General features: G+C 42.5%; 1 protein-coding gene across 2 annotated transcripts in view; it reads right to left on the bottom strand.

Moving 5' to 3' along the window:
* The window catches only part of PCSK6 (proprotein convertase subtilisin/kexin type 6), a 123,788-nt gene that overhangs the window by 64,494 nt on the left and 41,492 nt on the right, over positions 1-17,802 (bottom strand). For both annotated transcript variants that reach the window (XM_026673061.2, XM_087972791.1), the window contains 4 exons: positions 16,543-16,653; positions 12,861-13,004; positions 10,478-10,554; positions 5,810-5,898 (listed from right to left, as the gene is read on the bottom strand). In XM_026673061.2, coding sequence (XP_026528846.2) covers positions 5,810-5,898; positions 10,478-10,554; positions 12,861-13,004; positions 16,543-16,653 — 421 coding nt within the window. The remainder of the gene's footprint in view (positions 1-5,809; positions 5,899-10,477; positions 10,555-12,860; positions 13,005-16,542; positions 16,654-17,802) is intronic.

Genomic DNA, 17,802 nt, shown 5'->3' with positions numbered 1-17,802 from the left:
GGGGGCAATAGGCTGACTCCGTAAACCGCTTAGAGAGGGCTGTAAAGCACTGTGAAGTGGTATATAAGTCTAAGGGCTATTGCTAAATGACTGTTGTAACATCCCCATGGTCACATGCTTGGCAACTAGTGTGTAATTACAATGGTTGCAGAATCCCAGGGTCACGTCATCGCTATTTCAACCTTCCAACAAAATTAATGGAGGAAGCTGGATTCATTTAACAACTGTAATGATTCACTTAACAACCATGGCAAAAAAAATGTCACAAAATTGAGTGCCTCTCACTGAACTGCCTTGTTTAGGAACGTAAATTCTGCTCCCAAGTGTTGTCAAAAGTTGAGGACTATCTGTTTGTGACTCTTATCCTGACTTTTTTTTAATCCCTCCTTTGCAGACATATTTGCCATTACCTGAACTGCCCAGCAGCTTAAGAGCAGACCTTACAATTCCAGTCAAACCTTTCAGCCCAACTGACGGCGGAATCGATAGATGATCAGGGAGAAGTTAAGGTTTTAAAAAAGAAAATGGAAAAGCGAAGGAATAAATTAGCCATTTCCCATAGTGTAAGCCATAAAAACTTCTGATGGCTGGCAGCTTTCAAGAGATGGGGAAAACAGGAACGATGGATTAGTATCCTCTCTGTGTTTATTGAATGGTAAATGTACTCTGCTCTTGGCAAAAAGGAACAACAGAAGACAACACAAACAGGAAGTCAATGAAAGGGCAGAAAGTTGTTTTTTGAAAAAAAAAATGAGTTTGGAGCTTTGGGAGTGCGATGGACAGGGCTCACCACCAAGCAGAGCCCAGCCCTCAACACTTGGGTTTCCTGGGAATCTCTTTCGGCACAAGTTTAAGGACTTCGTAGAACTAGAAGGCTGTGATGACCCGGGGCATGGCACAAAAGCAACAAAGTCACAAAAGTAGGTAAAGTCCCTTTAATACCCCCAACTTGGCCCCCAATGTCCAGTTATCACTGGCTGGAGAAAAAACTCTCCCAAGAAGAGTTTTTAAAGGGAAGAAATTCAGTCTGAACCCAAAGTACATATAAATTATAAATAAAACCCAACCCAAACTACAAACTGCAGCAATTAACGAGACAGGGCAGGATAAGGAATTGCAGACTTCAAAAGATAACAATACACACACAGTTAGGAGGCAATCAGAGCCCAGAGAAGACTTGACAAACCAAAATAATTCACAGTTTGCTTCCAGCAACTTTGCTGTGCCCAAATGCCCTTTTTAAATCCTGTTTTCCTAGATGAAGCTAATGAAGGGAATCAGGGCCCTTTTCTCCCCTATAACCCACGTAACTCACATTGTTCCCTTCTCCGTTCCTCCCTGCATGCCCTAGAATGAAGAGGGGGTGAGCTTGGGTCTTCCTCCGAATTCCCTCTGCCTTACTTTACCTCTCCCCTGCTCTGCCCAGCTGGACTTTGCCTTCCCCAGTTTCTTCCACAGCCACCAAAGCCACACTCCCACTGCCTGTCAACCTCTCCCTTGGAATCAGATTCCAACAGGGGCATGACAAAGGCTCTCTACACCGGTCCCAAACAAGGATGATCTCCGTCAGTTAAGGTAAGGCTGGCTTTAATATTTGGTTACTCTTGACACCTAGCAATTCCACAAGGGATTCCCTGATTAGGCAGGCCAAGACAAACCCTTCAACAACGCCCAGATTTATGGCAGCCTCAGCTTGCACAGATTAAACTTTAAAGCATTGCTCTCAGTCAGACAAAATGGGGCCGTCGGCTGCACCAGCTGAGGTCGCCATAAATCTGTTAGTCTTTAAGGAGCTTAGAGCTGGGTGTGGGATAAAGGTAGGCTGGCATCCATAGAGGAACCTAAGGGGATCTCTCATTTGCCATAGCTACAAAACCCACATATTTCTGGGGATGTCCACTTCAAAAGGCACATCTCTTTGCAGAAGACATCAGAAGAGGAAGGGTCTGAGGAAATACAATTCTAGCTGCTGTTAATACATGAATAATTATGTTTTTTCTTTACTGTAACCTTCAGATACCATCCCTAATAAAAAAATATTTCAGGTTTCAAATCTATGTGTTGCTTTATCATTTTTTCCAGCCATGTGTACATTTTTGTCCAATATCTTTTAGCTTCTGCACAAGTCTACCACATATGGTAATATGTTCCAGGTGTCTGGTGGCACTTCCAGCCTTGGGCTGATTTATCTTTAAAAGTCTTTGCCAGTTTTGCTGGTGCAAAGTGCCATCTATAAAACATCTTATACAAAGTAAGATGTCATGCCCTTGTTGGAGTCTGATTCTGAGGGGGAGATTGAGCAGCTGACATGGAATGGGAGTGTGGCTCCAGTAGCTGTGGAAGAAACAGGGGAAGGACACAGTCCAGTTGAGCATTCACAGGAAGACCCAGGGCCACCCCCTCTTCATCCTAGGGCACACAGGGAGGAATGGAGAAGGGAGCAATGTGTCTTATGGGAGAGGAAAAAGAAAATCCCTTTCATTAATTGCAGCTAGGAGAACAGGATATAAGAAGGGCGTTTGCACACAGCACCTTGCTGGAAGAAAAGCATGCATGATATTTGTTGAGGCTTATCTAGGTTTTGGCGTCCTCCCAACTGTGTGTGCTTCTTTGTCTTTTGGAAGTCTGCAATTTATTATCCTGGCCAGTAATTGTGTCAATTACTTCAGTGTGGTTTGTGCTGGGTTTTTTTTATTTCTAATTTATCTGTACTTTGGGTTCGGACTGCATTTCTTCCCTTTGTAGACTGTTTTTGGAAGAGTTTGATCTTCAGCCTAGGAAAACTGGACATTGGGGACCAAGTTGGAGGTATGAAAGGGAATTTATCTACTTTTGTGCCTTTATTATTTTTGTGCCATGCCCCGGGTCATCACATAAGATACTGGTAGAGGATAAAGAAATTGAGAAAATATTTGAATGTGCAGGGATGAATAGATTAACACTGGCAATTAAAGAAAAAGAAAAAATGTAATATTACATGGTATGGGATTTATTTTATCAATGGTTGGAAAACAAAACAAGTTAAAATGGAGTAGATGAATATATAGAGAAATAAGTTAAGATTGTTAAAAATATAATAGATAGAAGAAATAATGATTGTAAAGAAAATATGATTATTGTTATATTGGTAAGAAAAGTATTAATTATAATTGTTAACACAAGGCATGTGTACCCAGTCGACACACTGTTGAAATGAAAGATGGAATTACTATAAATATAAAATAAAAAATTTAACAATAAAGAAGAAGAAGAGGAAGGATCTCAGACCGGAGATTTCAGAATGGGTGTCCCTTGGGCAAACCATGAAAGCAAAGAAAACAAAAATGCTTCCCCCCATTTCTTTCCAAGAGGAAGAAAAAAAAGCTACAATGACACACCTATTTTGGATCTGACTAAGCTTAAAGCCACTGGTGTTTATGAACCACAACACAGAGTTTAGGATGGGCAGTCCGTGACTTATGACCGAGCTGAAGATTTCCATTGCTAAGCAAGACCATTGCTAAGTGAGGTTTGCCCCTTTTTTGTGACCTTTCCTGCCAGCGTTGTTAAGTGAGTAACATGACTGTTAACAGAATAACGGAGTTGGAAGGGATCGTTGAGATCTTCTAGCCCAATCCCCTGCTCTAACGGGAAACTCTATACCATTTCAGACAAAGGGTTGTCCAATTTCTCCTTGAAAACCTCCAGGGACGGAGCACCCACAATTTCTGGAGGCAATTCATGCCACTGATTAATTGTTCCAAATGTCAGGAAATTTTTCCTTAGTTCTAGGTTGGTTCTCTCCTTGTTTAATTTCCATTCCTTGCTTTCTTGCTCTGCCTTCAGGTGCTTTGGAGATTAATACAGGTAGTTGTTGAATTATGACCATAAATGAGCTCAACATTTCCGTTGCTAAGCAGGACAGTTGTTGTGAGTTTTGTCCCATTTTACAAGGAAGGAAGGAAGGAAGGAAGGAAGGAAGGAAGGAAGGAAGGAAGGAAGGAAGGAAGGAAGGAAGGAAGGAAGGAAGGAAGGAAGGAAGGAAGGAATAGCACTTAGACTTATATACTGCTTCACAGTGCTTTTACAGCCCTCTCTAAGCGGTTTACCCCAACAATCTGGGTCCACATTTTACTGACCTCGGAAGGATGGGAGGCAGAGTCAATATTGAGCCGGTGAAAATTGAACTGCTGTCAGTCAGCAGAATTATCCTGCAATACTCATTCTAACCACTGCACCACCACGGCTCTTCTGAAATAATTTTCAGTTGCTGTAAAACCTCCTAAAGCCAGCCAGTTCTGAATGGCAGCACACAACTATCTTCTATTCAATGGGGCAGAGGAGCCTCGGCTATCACCAGGGACAGGGTAAAGCCTACTAGTCTGTCCCACAGAGAACAGACACTTTCAAGAACAAGAACACAGGGCCAATTCATGTGTGATTTGTGCCAAGCATCCGGGCTGCTTTAGCGGGAGGAAAATCCCAGACTAACTTGTGGAATTATCTAGATGGAGAAAAAGAATGTGGAGAATGTAAACATGTTACTGTACCAATAAAGGAGACTATTTGTAGCTCAAGGTTGGAATGAGGGCTGCTTGGCGCTCATTGAGCTTGATTGTTCTTTTGCTACTAGGGATAATGTTACTTGGTTTGGTTAATGAAACATCTTCAAGAAAACTACCAAGCTCAGAGAGCACCAAGGATCCCTTCCTCCTCCTCCTCCTCCTCCTCCTCCTCCTCCTCCTCCTCCTCCTCCTCCTCCTCCTCCTCCTCCTCCTCCTCCTCCTCCTCCTCCTCCTCCTCCTCCTCCTCCTCCTCCTCCTCCTCCCTGCACACCCCATTCCCTTCTAACATCCCACTGGTGATGTTATCTAGGTGGGTAATGAAACATCTGCAAGAAAACCACCAAGCTCAGAGAGCGCATGTTACAATCTCCAACAGATAGGATGAGGACAAGTGAGAAAAGGCAGCAGAGAAGACTTCTCTTCATAGGGTCCATGCGGAAAAAAGAGGTGAAGCCTTTGAAGTATGATTGGACATATAATTCCTTAGCATTTCTTCCACCCATTCAGAGCCCATCAGCTACCCAATATAGCCTTTGTACAATAAAGAAATACTTCCTAAGCAGTCATCCTGTTCTCTGGAAGGAATCTGACATCAACTGCATTTTGTAAGATTTTGTGAATGGCAGCCAAACTAAATATTTGATATTTGACCTGTGTGTTTAAGCATGGATTTGACGCAGTATATAAAACAGCAATAATAGTGCTCCTTTCTGAAGGCTAAAAAGAGATGTATAGAAAGAAAGGGACACTTTCTTTCTCTCTAAAATGGCAATTCACCTCTTGTAGGCTATTCACCGGTATCACTGGAGTTTTATCCCCTTAAATAAAATAGGAGGAAGCAGAAGGAATTGTCTAGTGGGTTATAAAATTGGGGAAGAGAGAAGAGGCATAGACAGAGAAAAAAATACTGGATATTCCTATATTTATGTTTCCAAGCTGGTTTTTAGCAAAAACTGTAAAAAATAAATAGCAGAAAAAATAAATAGCAGAGGTTAGCCAAAATGGCATTAACTGAACGAGCTTTGGTTCTGACAAGATTTAGGGTCAAAGAGACAGACGGTGAGACAAATACAGTAATGGGAAACCTTGAAATGTTACGTTTTCAACTGCTTTCATGAAACAGTCTTCTACACAGAACAGCTGCTGGCAAAAAAAAAAAAAAAAGTACCTCTCAAGTTCAACAGATTCACTTTGAAATGAGATGGGCGGGAAATAAATGTAATTCATAAATAATAAATGAATATTGTAAGAACCCTCTTCCTCACCTCCAATTCTCGCATTGTATGCGATACCCACAATGCAGTTGGAGTTGTTTGCCGATGCTGCCACCTCGCCAGCACAGCGGGTGCCATGCCTAGGAAGAGAATTCACAGAAAAGATTTTAGAATTCAGTAGAAACCTTGTATGCATTGAAAATGGGGAAAGAGAGGGAGGGAGGGAGGGAGGGAGGGAGGGAGAGAGGGTGGAGAGGAGAGGAGAGGGAGGGAGGAGAGAGAGAGGGGAGGGAGGGAGGGAGACAGAGAGGAAGAGAGATGTCTATGGTGACAGAGAGAGGGAGGGAGGAATATGTTATGGTGCAAAGCAAAGCGCTTTCAAGAGGCAACTGGACTTTCTGGTTTTTCTTTGAAGACGTTTCGATTCTCATCCAAGAAACTTCTTCAGCTGAAGGATGAGAAGCAAAACGTCTTCAAAGAAAAACCAGAAAGTCCAGTTGCCTCTTGAAAAAAGTACCTTTGGGACAGAGAGAAATGACAGAGAATGAGAAAATTTAGCCACAGAGAACCGACTAAAAGTTGCCATCAGAGTAGTTTTTCTCCTGTTCTTCCCTGCAAGCTTTATTTGGGACGGAGAATGAAGGAAAAGGAACAGCCTGTTATTTCACCTCGGAGGCATTGGGGTCGTATTCATTCAAGGATGCTAAGGCTGTGTAAATGTCCCCCACACTCTTAAAAAGAAGCCTGGATTTGTCTTAATGGGCTCATCATTCACATGACATTATTATTGATTTTAATAATGCATCTAACACACATTTAGCTCAAGACTGTAATCCTTCACCTCTTGAAATCACTCTTAATATGTAATGGAAAATTCAATTCCATGCCTATAGAAGATAGCATGAAAGCTAGCCTAGATCTTTTAATGTTTACCTTTTTAGATGCAAAGAATCACGCATTTAATTTGGGATTCTATACATGCATGAAAAATCCATCCTACGATCCTGACTGTCATGCCCCTGGTGGAGACTGACTCTGAGGAAGAGGAGGAACAGCCGACCGGGAGTGGAAGTGTGGCTCCGAAGGTTGGGGAGGAGGTTGGGGAAAGGCAGAGGCCGGCTGAGCAGTCAGAGGAGGACCCAGGCCCATCCCCTCTCCATCCTAGGGCACACAGGTAGGAGAGGATAAGGAAAAGATGTGGTCTACTCAGGAGGAGAGGGCCTTGGTCCTCTTCATGGGCTGCAGCTGTGACAACTGAATAAGAGGACAGAGCTGCTTACAGGTGAACGCTGGAAACAAAGCGTGGAAATATTCCTCTCTGAGTTTGGTGTCCTTCCCAGTGTATTATCTGTGGACATCCTCCAGCCCTTATCTTGCCTGGTTTGTGTTACTTTTTCCCTTCTTCTTGTAACTGTTTGTGTGGGAGTTTTTTTGGCTTCCATCAAGAATATTTGGAGCTTGGAAGCAAAGTGAAGGAATAAAAGGGGCTTCACCTGTTTTCTCTGACTGTGTTTGTTTTGTATCCCACCCTGGGTCATCCCACTGACTTTTCAGAAAATCAGGATTCCAGAGAAACTAAATATGTTTGCCATGGTTTGCCAAATTAACTCAATTGGTTTGGTTCATAGAACACAAAGAGACACATTGGCTGTCAGAAACCAGGAACAGGAATTGATTTACAAGCACTTCAGGAGATTTTTTTTCAGCTACATATACACAAGAATTTGGTCTACTCAACGGTCAAGTCAAATTGGTGCTAAATAAGGATCAGTGGAGTTCATGGGGGGTGGGGGTGGGGGGAGCATTGGGTCTCTTGTTAGGTTGTTGGTTTGAATTCCAAGCTTGGCAATTAGGTTGCAAACGTTTCATCACCATTCGAGGAGACATCATCAGTGTGTTTTGAGTGGTGCTTGTCTGTCAGAATAGAGGTCTTTAAATACCTTTGTATGAGATGCAAATTAATCTGAATGTTGTTTGTTCGGATATCTCTGAGTCACTTTGGGTCTCTTGTGGCTGCATAATGATTCCAAACTGATGACATATTTAACTCCACCCTCCAGCTCAGCCTGCTCATCTATGTTGAGGCTCTCACGGTGTGCCGAGCTACAATGTTTGGGTTCTGGGTGGTAGGTAAATGAAGCCACTCTGGACTCTGATTCAGAGCTACTTTTCATTACCACGGCATGTATTATAAATAAAGCTAGGCAGAGGTAAAGTAAATTTCTGATGGCAAAGGCACTCTATGAAAATCAAGGACACGCACGTCCAGGGAATTATTGAGTTACATTTCTGCCTTCTGGTATTCATTAAAGTGGCAGCCTGTGTTCAGAAAAGTTTCAAAAGTGCGTCAAACTTTTTGACAATTAATCCTCTCAATTAATGAAGTGCTCAGAGGATTACTATCATTAGAAGAGAGAAAGGCTGATCTTAGAAAGAGAGCATTCATACCAAGCTGAGACTCGCAACTCTGGAGAACTATATTTGCAGCTGCAGAATTCAACACAAAATAACACCACCCCATCCCAATCCAGCCTAGGGAATTGTCTCTCTACACTTTATTAAGCAACTGTAGCATCTTATTTCTGATTGCACGCCAAACTATAGTTAATGAGGCTCAACTATAGTTTGGATGGATGCCCTGACTGAAAACTATTGTTCCAATGGCTGATCCGCCTGCAGAATTGCTTTTAAGAAATAGAAATGCTAAGGAGGGGGAGGGAGGGAGAAAGGGAGAGGGAGAGGGATTGAACACAGGCATTCAGAAGCAGGTAAATGCCCTTGGTACCTGCCAGGTTTCCTGCTCCACTAAACTTTTTAATATATTTAACTTTTTTTTAAAAAAAATAGTGAGGTAGCAAGTTGCAAAGCAAATCACATTTGAATGACCCCTGTAAACTTTCTTGATAAATGTAATGGGTAGAGTTTATGCTCCATTCTCCAGAAAAAGACAAAAGGAAAATTAGGAGGAAGCATCTGTCAGCCTTACAGGCCAAGAAATATGATCAGAGAGGCTAGTTCTACTTTGCTGTAAAGAATCTAAGAGGTATAAAAATAGAGTTCTCCTGCTGTCTTTTTTTTTATAGCCCAAAAAACTAAGCAAGGTACCGTCTGAGCTTCTTGTTCTACCCATTAGGCAGCTGAGGGCCATGCCCCTCTTATCTGACCACTCACTAGTAGGCACACCTCTCTGCCAATTCTTGCAAGGTCTTTTCCACATACCATTATGTCATCTTCTTGCAGGAAAGTAGCAGACACTGAACTGCTAAACAGGGAGTCCCAAAGGTGCTTTCCCAAAAAGTAACTGGACTTTGTTTTTCCTTGAAGACGTTTCGCTTCTTTTGACTGAATGGCGGAGGATGGAAGGATTTATATTCCTTGCAGTCATCTGATCTTTAACGCTCTTTCTGAGAATCCTTGAAGCCACTTGGAGGTTCATCTGTGCCGTCAGAGGACACCTGAATAGTGCAAATGGCTGTAGAGTCTTCTTGGAACTGCTGAAAGGACTATGTTACAAACAGGAGATAGGTGGTATCGTATCCCTCCCCTTCTGTTGAGAGTGAGCTACAAGTGGCCTCAATGACTCTCAGAAACAGTGGTAATGACCAGATGACTGCAAGGAATATCAATCCTTCCATCTTTCATTGTTGAGTCAGAACTGAACCTTTTTGGATGAGAAGCGAAACTTCTTCGAGGAAAAACAAGAAAGTCCAGTTGCCTTTGAAAAAGCACCTTTGGGACAACTGTGACCTGGAAAACTGAGAATCTCCATACACATTTTGCTAAATATATATTCTGTAGTGGTTATGGCCCAGAGAGCAGTTATTTTACATGTATGGGTGAGCCCTTCTCCAGAACCCAATTCACATTTTAAATATGCCCACTGATGCCCAAAACTCTACGCTTTTGTGTGCATTTCTGTCTGAAAATTCAGGAAGTTTGCAAATGGTCATTAAATAAGGACTCCCTGTATGCCCCATTGGTTCTGTTCCTTACGCTGTCTTTCTTTCTTGTGTCTACTTTAAGACTCCAAGCCTCTTAAGGGCTAAATTGCTATCTTTCTTCTTTGTTCAGTTTTATGCCCTTAGACAGTACAAACTAGCATTAATTAATGCTAGGTTGTGCCTGAACCAATTCCCTAATTACTGTGGACCTAAACCTAAGAATAGGGTCATCATCTTTTTCTAGTAACGGAGTATGAACGCTTTAGTGGAACACTTCAACATACAAGAGCTGCTATCAGTGAGAAGAAAGAAATCTCTTGCTCAATTCACAGCTGCTAAAAGCTAATGATCCTTGCTTAAAATATATAATATAATAGCAACCTGAAACTGATTACTTGTCCCTTCTCCATTCCACCCACCTCCCCCCACCCAGTCCTTGTAAAAATCTCACATTAGCTAAGACTTTCAGCTTGGCAAGCCACACAGAGCCACATGGCTACGCCATGCAAAACAGATGTAAGACTATCTGCTTTGCATTCTCCCACCCACTCACCCTTTAGCCAAATTTGGAATTTTCCTTTTACGTGTAAAACTCTCCCTTTGAATGAGGCTTTTGAATGCAGGTTATTTCGGCAGGAAGCATGGTAGGGGCATAGTAGCCAGCTGTTTTCCAGGCCAATAGGCAAATGCTTCACTAGCTAAGTACAAAAACAGAGGCACAAAGTAAAAGGCAGCCCAATTCCATTCTTAACGGGGAATGGTAGGGAATGGAACACACTTATTTTCATTGCTTGGATCATAGCGCGGACTTGGGTCTTCATCATTTCCATTGACATCATAGCTTGCATGGGGATCCTAAACGAAGAAAAAAATAACATAAAGCACAACTAAAAACAAATCGGAAACAAGACATAAGGAGCAATGGAAGGAATCTTATCAAATGAGATCTAACCTAGAACTAAGGAGAAATTTCATGAAAGTGAAAACAATTAACCAGTGGGTCAGCTTGCCTTCAGAAATTGTGGGTGCTCCATCTCTGGAGGTTTTTAAGAGACTGGACAGCCATTTGTCTGGAATGGTCTCCTGCTTGAGCTGGGAGTTGGACTAGAAGATCTCCAAGGTCCCTTCCAACTCAGTTATTCTGTATTCTGTAAAGCCTCTTTCTCGCTCTACTTATAACCTTGCTCTAACTCCAAAGATCTCAGAAGCTTTCTATAGGATTCTCATCTCTGCATTGAGGTCTGTTCAGACTTACACTGGATTATTTAAAAGTAAGGCCTACACTGAATTAATTAAAAGTAAGCTTTGCTGCATTCAACAGGAGGAGCCATTCTTTGGCTTGTTTATTTATTGGTTCAAAGCAGTTTGTAAAAAGAAAACTGATTTCTTGAGCTGAAAGAGACTCTCAGAGAAGTTCACCGCCCTCAAATATCCAAGCTAGAAGAACAACACAAGAGGTGTGTAGTGCTGGAATCAAAAGCAAACTAAGTCCTTTGGGGCTGGTGTGGACCTTCTCTTTTAGCCAGTCATCAGCTCCTTGAAATAATGGCACCTTTTCCCAGACTTGCAGCTGTCCAAGCTCAGGAAAATACGTGTTTCAGATGCATTATAGAGGTAACCAGTGGTTGTGTGCTCTATTGCTGTCCTGTTGCCATTTCCTTAACTCAAACAAGAACGTACAGACAGGGGGAGCCCGTATCAGATCCAAAGCACTTTTGATTGCTTTGCATCCAAAGATTGCCTCCCTCTACACAATGAGTCCCATGGACTGCAAAGCGATCCAACTGGTCAGTCCTAGAGGAAATCAACACTGACTCCTTTTTAGAAGGCCAAATCCTGAAGATGAAACTCAAATACTTTGGCCACCTAATGAGAAGGAAGGACTCACTGGAGAAGAGCCTAATGCTGGGAAAGATTGAGGGCAAAAGAAGAAGAAGAAGAGGATGGCAGAGAATGAGGTGGCTGGATGGAGTCACTGAAGCAGTAGGCATGAGCTTAAATGGACCCCAGAAGATGGTAGAGGACAGGAAGGCCTGGAGGAACGTTGTCCATGGGGTCGCGATGGGTCAGACACGACTTCGCAACTAACAACAACAATACAATATCAAGGGGGGAAAAAGATAGAGAAAGAAAAGAGGTCAAAACTCCAAACTTGGGTATTCTTAAAGCAATTGTTCTAACATCCCCTTGTTATGGGAACACAGCTGAGACTAGGTGACCGAAGGAACCTATAGACCCTTTGCAGGGTCCTGAGTGAGACCCTATTCCATTCCTCCTTCTGTTATGGGGATTACCAGAATATTGTGGCGGCAGAGAAAATCCCTGATGATGGGCTGCAGTACGAGCCCAACAGCTTGGTAGAATATACTTTTGGTCCCAGTGAACGATTCAAGATTGAATGCTGTGACACTATCCTAGGACACATATATTTATTTTCATTCGCTACCAGAATAACTGCCTTGATTTTTTCTGCTGAGATAACGCAAAGCCAGCTGGTGTCATAGGATCAAGATCACGTGAAGTGTTAATACCACTTTATCATGCCTTGGTAAGGCCACACTTAGAATACTGCATCCAGTTTTGGTCTCCACGATGTAAAAAAGGTGTTGAGACTCTAGAAAGAGTGCAGAGAAGAGCAACAAAGATGATTAGGCAGCTGGAGGCTAAAACATATAAAGAATAGTTGCTGAAACTGGGTATGTCTAGTTTAATGAAAAGAAGGAATGGGGGTGACATGATAGCAGTTTTCCGATATTTCAGGGGCTGCCATAAAGAAGAGGGAGTAAAATTATTCCCCAAAGCATGTGAAGGCAGGACAAGAAGTCCTGTGTGGAAACTAATCAAGGAGAGAAGCAACCTAGAACTAAGGAGAAATTTCCTGACAGTTAGAACAATTAATCAGTGGAACAGCTTGCCTCCAGAAGTTGTAAATACTCCAACACTGGAAGTTTTTAAGAAGAGATCGGATAATCATTTGTCTGAAATGCTATAGGGTTTCCTGCCTAAGCAGGGGGTTGGACTAGAAGACCTTCAAAGGCTCTTCCAACTCTGTTTTTCTATTCTATTCTAGAGCATAGCAAACTTCCCTGCTTCTTTCTCTTGTATTGTTCAAGTAGACAACAGCTGAACACATGTGCCAAACTGCTCCCACCTTTACTTACATAGTTCTGTACAAGATCGGGGTGATTCCTCTCTATGCCATCATCCAGGATAGTCACTACGACACCTTTGCCAGTGTATCCTCTTTGCCAAGCTCCCAGAACATTCATTTCAGACCTGCATTCGCTGTTGTTGTCTTCACAATGCTGAGAACAGAGACAGCGGTGAGTGAGCTTTCCTTCCTGTATCTGTCATGCTCAAGTCAGAATGACGGGCTTCCAGTAGCTACTCTGAGTTTGAAAATGGTAGGACCAGCCTTGGATGAGATAAAGGAAGCCACTGCCCCAAGCAGTAGAAGCAACTGTGTTGGTTCAGCTGCAACTCTCAAGTCCTCTACCTTTCCCATTTCTTGGAGAGATTTGTGTGTCCCACATCTATCTTTGCACTCAACCTGTGATAAAAACTATATCTCCAAAGCACCTGAGGATAGGACAAGAAGCAATGGGGGGAAACTAATCAAGGAGAGAAGCAACTTAGAACTAAGGAGAAATTTCTTAACAGTTAGAACAATTAATCAATGGAACAACTTGCTTCCAGAAGCTGTAAATGCTCCAGCACTGGAAGTTTTTAAGAAGAGATTGGGCAACCATTTGTCTGAAATGGTGTAGGGTTTCCTGCCTAAGCAGAGGGTTGGACTAGAAGACCTCCAAGGTCCCTTTCCAGCTCTAGTATTCTATTTTATTTATTCTATAGCCAATTGGGAATGGGGAAATAACCTTCAACAGCTTCTATACAGCTTCTATACAGTGATCCTTGACTTATGACTATAATGGAGCTCAGAATTCCCATCATCGGTCTTGACAGTTGTAAATTGAGGCCCTCACGTGACTGATCTGATTTTATGAGCTTTTTATGGCAACTGTTAAGCAGAAGTGGTAGTTATGACGCAAACACTGCAGTCGCAAACAAAGTCCATTCATTTCTACAGGCAGTTTAGGACAGAAACTGGCCGGAAAGTGCAGGAAACTTTGTAAATTGATCTTTTGGTGCAAGGGTCTCCAAAGCTTATGGACTTCAACTCCCAGAAAAGCTGGCTGAGAAATTCTGGGAGTTGAAGTCCACAAGTCTTAAAGTTGCCAAGGTTGGAAAGCCCTGCTTTGGTGTGTTACATGAACATGCTTCAAAGGGCATTTTATTTCCAAGATTGAACTTTTTAAAGTTCAGACCAGAGGTGGTATTCAGCAGGTTCTAACTAGTTCTGGAGAACTGGTAGTGGACATTTTGAGTAATTGGGAGAACCGGCAAATCCCACCTCTGATTGGCCCCGCCAACCCCATCTCTTCTCTGCCTCCCATTGAGTCCCAGCTGATCGGCTGGGTCTTCTTTGGTTGCCCTGCACAGGAGAATGGAGCTGGAAAGTAGGTTAGTGGGGTGGGGAGGGAATGGGGATTTTGCAGTAACCTTCCCCTGCCACACCCACCAAGCCATGCCCACCAAGACACACTCACAGAACCGGTAGTAAAAAAAAATTGAATCCCACCACTGGTTCAGACCCAGGTCCTTTTTCCGGATTTAAACCTGATGCCTTAGCTGCAACCCAAATCACAGAAACAACCTTGGCTGGAGTTATTGTCCTTTTCTTATCAGCTGGCAAGATTGGCTACTGTAAAAGCATTAGATGTGAAACTTCCCTTGAAGAGTGTACAGGAGTTGCAGCAAGCTCCAAAGTACAGTTGCTCAGCTTCAGGTAATCCACCAAGCAAATCGCTGAGAACCTATTTTGCTGTTATTTTAAGACTTTCGGGAACACCCTGACCATTTCCAAGGTGGTTTTCACACCAGCAAATGTCCTGCATAGCGTAGGACTCAAAAAAAAACAACCCAAAAACCTGAATGAATGTTTGCTCTTGTATCAATCTGCCTGTATGTATTCCCTCTCCAAGTTCTCTTGCTGTTTAGGGGTGGGTAGAAACCAGAGAGAATGAAACTCTCTCTCTCTCTCTCTCTCTCTCTCTCTCTCTCTCTCATTGGGACTTATAGATAATTAGTTAGAAAAGATTTGTGGTAGGTTGTATATTGTACTAGCTCGATACCCGTGCTTTGCTACGAAACTATGTGGTCGGGCTTAGTTTTTTGGGAGGAAAATAGGGGGGCGGGGAATTCTGCCTCTGCCTACCAGCAGGCATAGGTATTTATCTGGCTAGCATCCTGTCAGTGTGTGAGAGAGTTGAGGGCTGTTTGGAAACTGAAACAGTATTTGCTGTGTGAGCAAGGAGGAGCCTGGGCGTGGCTTAGCTCAACTGTTCTGTACTAAAGCTGCTTGGTGCTGTGAAACTAAAACTGAAACTCCTCTCCTCTGCTTATGTTTTATATTTGGAACAGATTTATTTTCAGGTGGGGAGGGGGAGTAGAACTCCTTAGCATCAGAGCATGTTAATAATAATATACAAAATACTAATGCTCTGATGGTCTTTTCAAAAAATCCTTTCTTAGTGAGCACCTAGAAGCCAATACATGGTAAATGTCAAGTTTGTAGGCTTTATGGTTCTGGAGATTTTGTGATGATGCGTGAGTGGTATTTTGCTTTTATATATATAGATATGGCAGTGGTTCTCAACCTTTTCTTCACTACAGACTCCCTGTAAATATCTTCTGTGGCCATGGACCACCAAGATTTAACTCAAGATTTAAAGCACCAGACTGCATCAAGCTTTCGTGGACCACTTATGATGATATCATGACCCGCCAGGGGTCCGTGGACCACATAGGTTGAGAACCATTGGTATATGGTCCTTGAGACATGAGGTTACCACTATATACCTGCAGGCGTCAAATTATTTGAAACCAAGCACATAGCACAGTTTCTTTATGCTGCCCAGCTGGGCCCCTTCTCCAATTTTGGATCATTAGAATTTGTAGAATTCAAATTTCTAAGATCAGCCATTCAAGACGCAAAATATGTCTCTAATACCACCCAGAGACTAGAGACAGGCCTCATGAAAGTGGCTAGAAGATGGGAAATCATTCATATATTTTTAACCTTATTTTTCTCCTTGTCTGTCTTTCTTTCCTTCTTTCTTTCCTTTTTTAATTTGCCTTTTATAGTATGAAAACTCTTAATAACTATAGAGAATGAAACCCTCATTTGTAGAACTTGCTTCTTCTGGCTTGCTTCTTCTAGCATCCCACAAAGATAGGATGGTTCACCTGCAAGCTGAAATCACTGTAGATAAAACTTGCATTTCATTATACCAAAGAGGGATCTCAGCCTGTCTTACCCAACTATTAATTTTATTGCAAATCTGCATGTACTTGAGCACACATACCATTATGATGGTTGCTTGCCCTGTCGACTAGATGTTTCGGCTGTTTTTTTGTCCTATCAAGTCCTTCCAATAATATTATGATATTATTTTCTTGTCGATGACCACAAAACTAACTGCCACACTAAACAACCCATTCAAGCAGGCTCAAATGCAATAAGAGCCAACAAACCCACTGTAAAGACAATTGAAATGTATACATATAAGAAGCAAACAAAGGAGAACACAATAAAACAAAGCCAAACAAAATAAAGAAAGTAAAAATAAAATTGAGTTTGAAGAATAAAATGACTTCCTGGTGATGTCATTCCAAGATTAGGGCACCTTAAGCTTCCTATGGCAATAAGCTGCTCTTTACACATATGTGCACACACACACACACACACACACACACACACACACACACAAAGTGTATAGTTACCATGTACCACATTTCAGGCCAAGATGGGTCATTGAACGAAACAAAACGGTGGTTCCGTTGGACTCTCCTTTTCACTCTTGCTTTAACTTCTTGCTGCTGTATCCACTTTACCTAGAGAACGATAAAGTAGTTGTGTTTGTCCCTTTTTACTTCCTCTTTTAAAGAGCTGCTTCCTTAGAACAGGGTGTTTGACAGCTCAGTTTTGACTTTTGGCTCATGGATGGCTCTCAGTTAAGGTAATTGAATAACAAATAACAGGGACATTAAAAGACCAGAGTGAGTCTCATTAATCAGTAAAAGCAATCCCCAGAGTCCTCAGCAGTAGCTCTTGGCCTTTAAAAAGAGACAGAGCAAAATGTCTGGTGAGATTCTTAAGATAAAGGAGTCTAGAAACAAGGTGCCATCCCAGATGAGATTCTTGTCCTCATAAAACTCCTCCTTATATGAGAAATCCCATTCTTTTTTTACAGTTCTGCTTTTCTACTTAGTACTCAATGGAAGTCACTCTCACCTAGAAGCTAATAAGTTACAAACCAAGGTGCTTAAGAGGATTGTATATAGTGGTTGTATTCTACCGGTTCAGCCAAACTGGTATTTCTTTCTTTTTTTCCTCCCGACGATCAGCTGTTCCAACAATCAGCTGTTCTGGGATCCCCCTCACTGTCTTAGTGCTTTGCCCAGGAGGCTGCCCTGAGGCCCAGGAGGCAAAAAAATGGAGCACAGGGGGGTGCTGCGCTGCCCAGGCCCCACGCTCCATTTTTTGCCTCCTGGGCTTCAGGATAAACCTCCTGGGAGCAAAAACATCCCAGAAGGCAAAAAAAAAATAGAGCGCCGGGGAGTGGTGGTGTGTTGCTGCAAAAAAAGCCATGCCTACCCCGTCACATGGCCACACCCACCTAGCCACGCCCACAGAACCGGTAGTAAAAATATTTGCATCCCATATTTGTGTAGCATTTTAGATTCAAAAGGAAAACCACGCTACAGAATACACCAGGACCCCTGGGTGGTAGGAAACAAACCAGACACCTTTATGGCATCAGTTGGCAACCCCTTAAAGTCAAACACATCTTTTCCCACAATCACGCAGCAACCGGGAAAAGATGCAGCAGATATAAAGAACTACGAACAGGTGCTTACAGGAATGCACACTTGCGCTTTCAAGCCCCTTGTTTTCCTTCAAATTAATGTGCTGCATGAATGAAGTGTCCAACTGCCCCTCCAAAGAATACCTTCTAATAGCGAGATTGTTCTTCTTGTGAA

This window comes from Notechis scutatus, chromosome 11, assembly GCF_049901735.1.
Source record: "Notechis scutatus isolate UNSWTSFEM ecotype Mainland chromosome 11, rNotScu1.2, whole genome shotgun sequence".
Lineage (NCBI taxonomy): Eukaryota > Metazoa > Chordata > Lepidosauria > Squamata > Elapidae > Notechis > Notechis scutatus.
The sequence above is the reverse complement of the archived record's forward strand: the minus strand, read 5'-3'. Positions and strand labels throughout refer to the sequence as shown.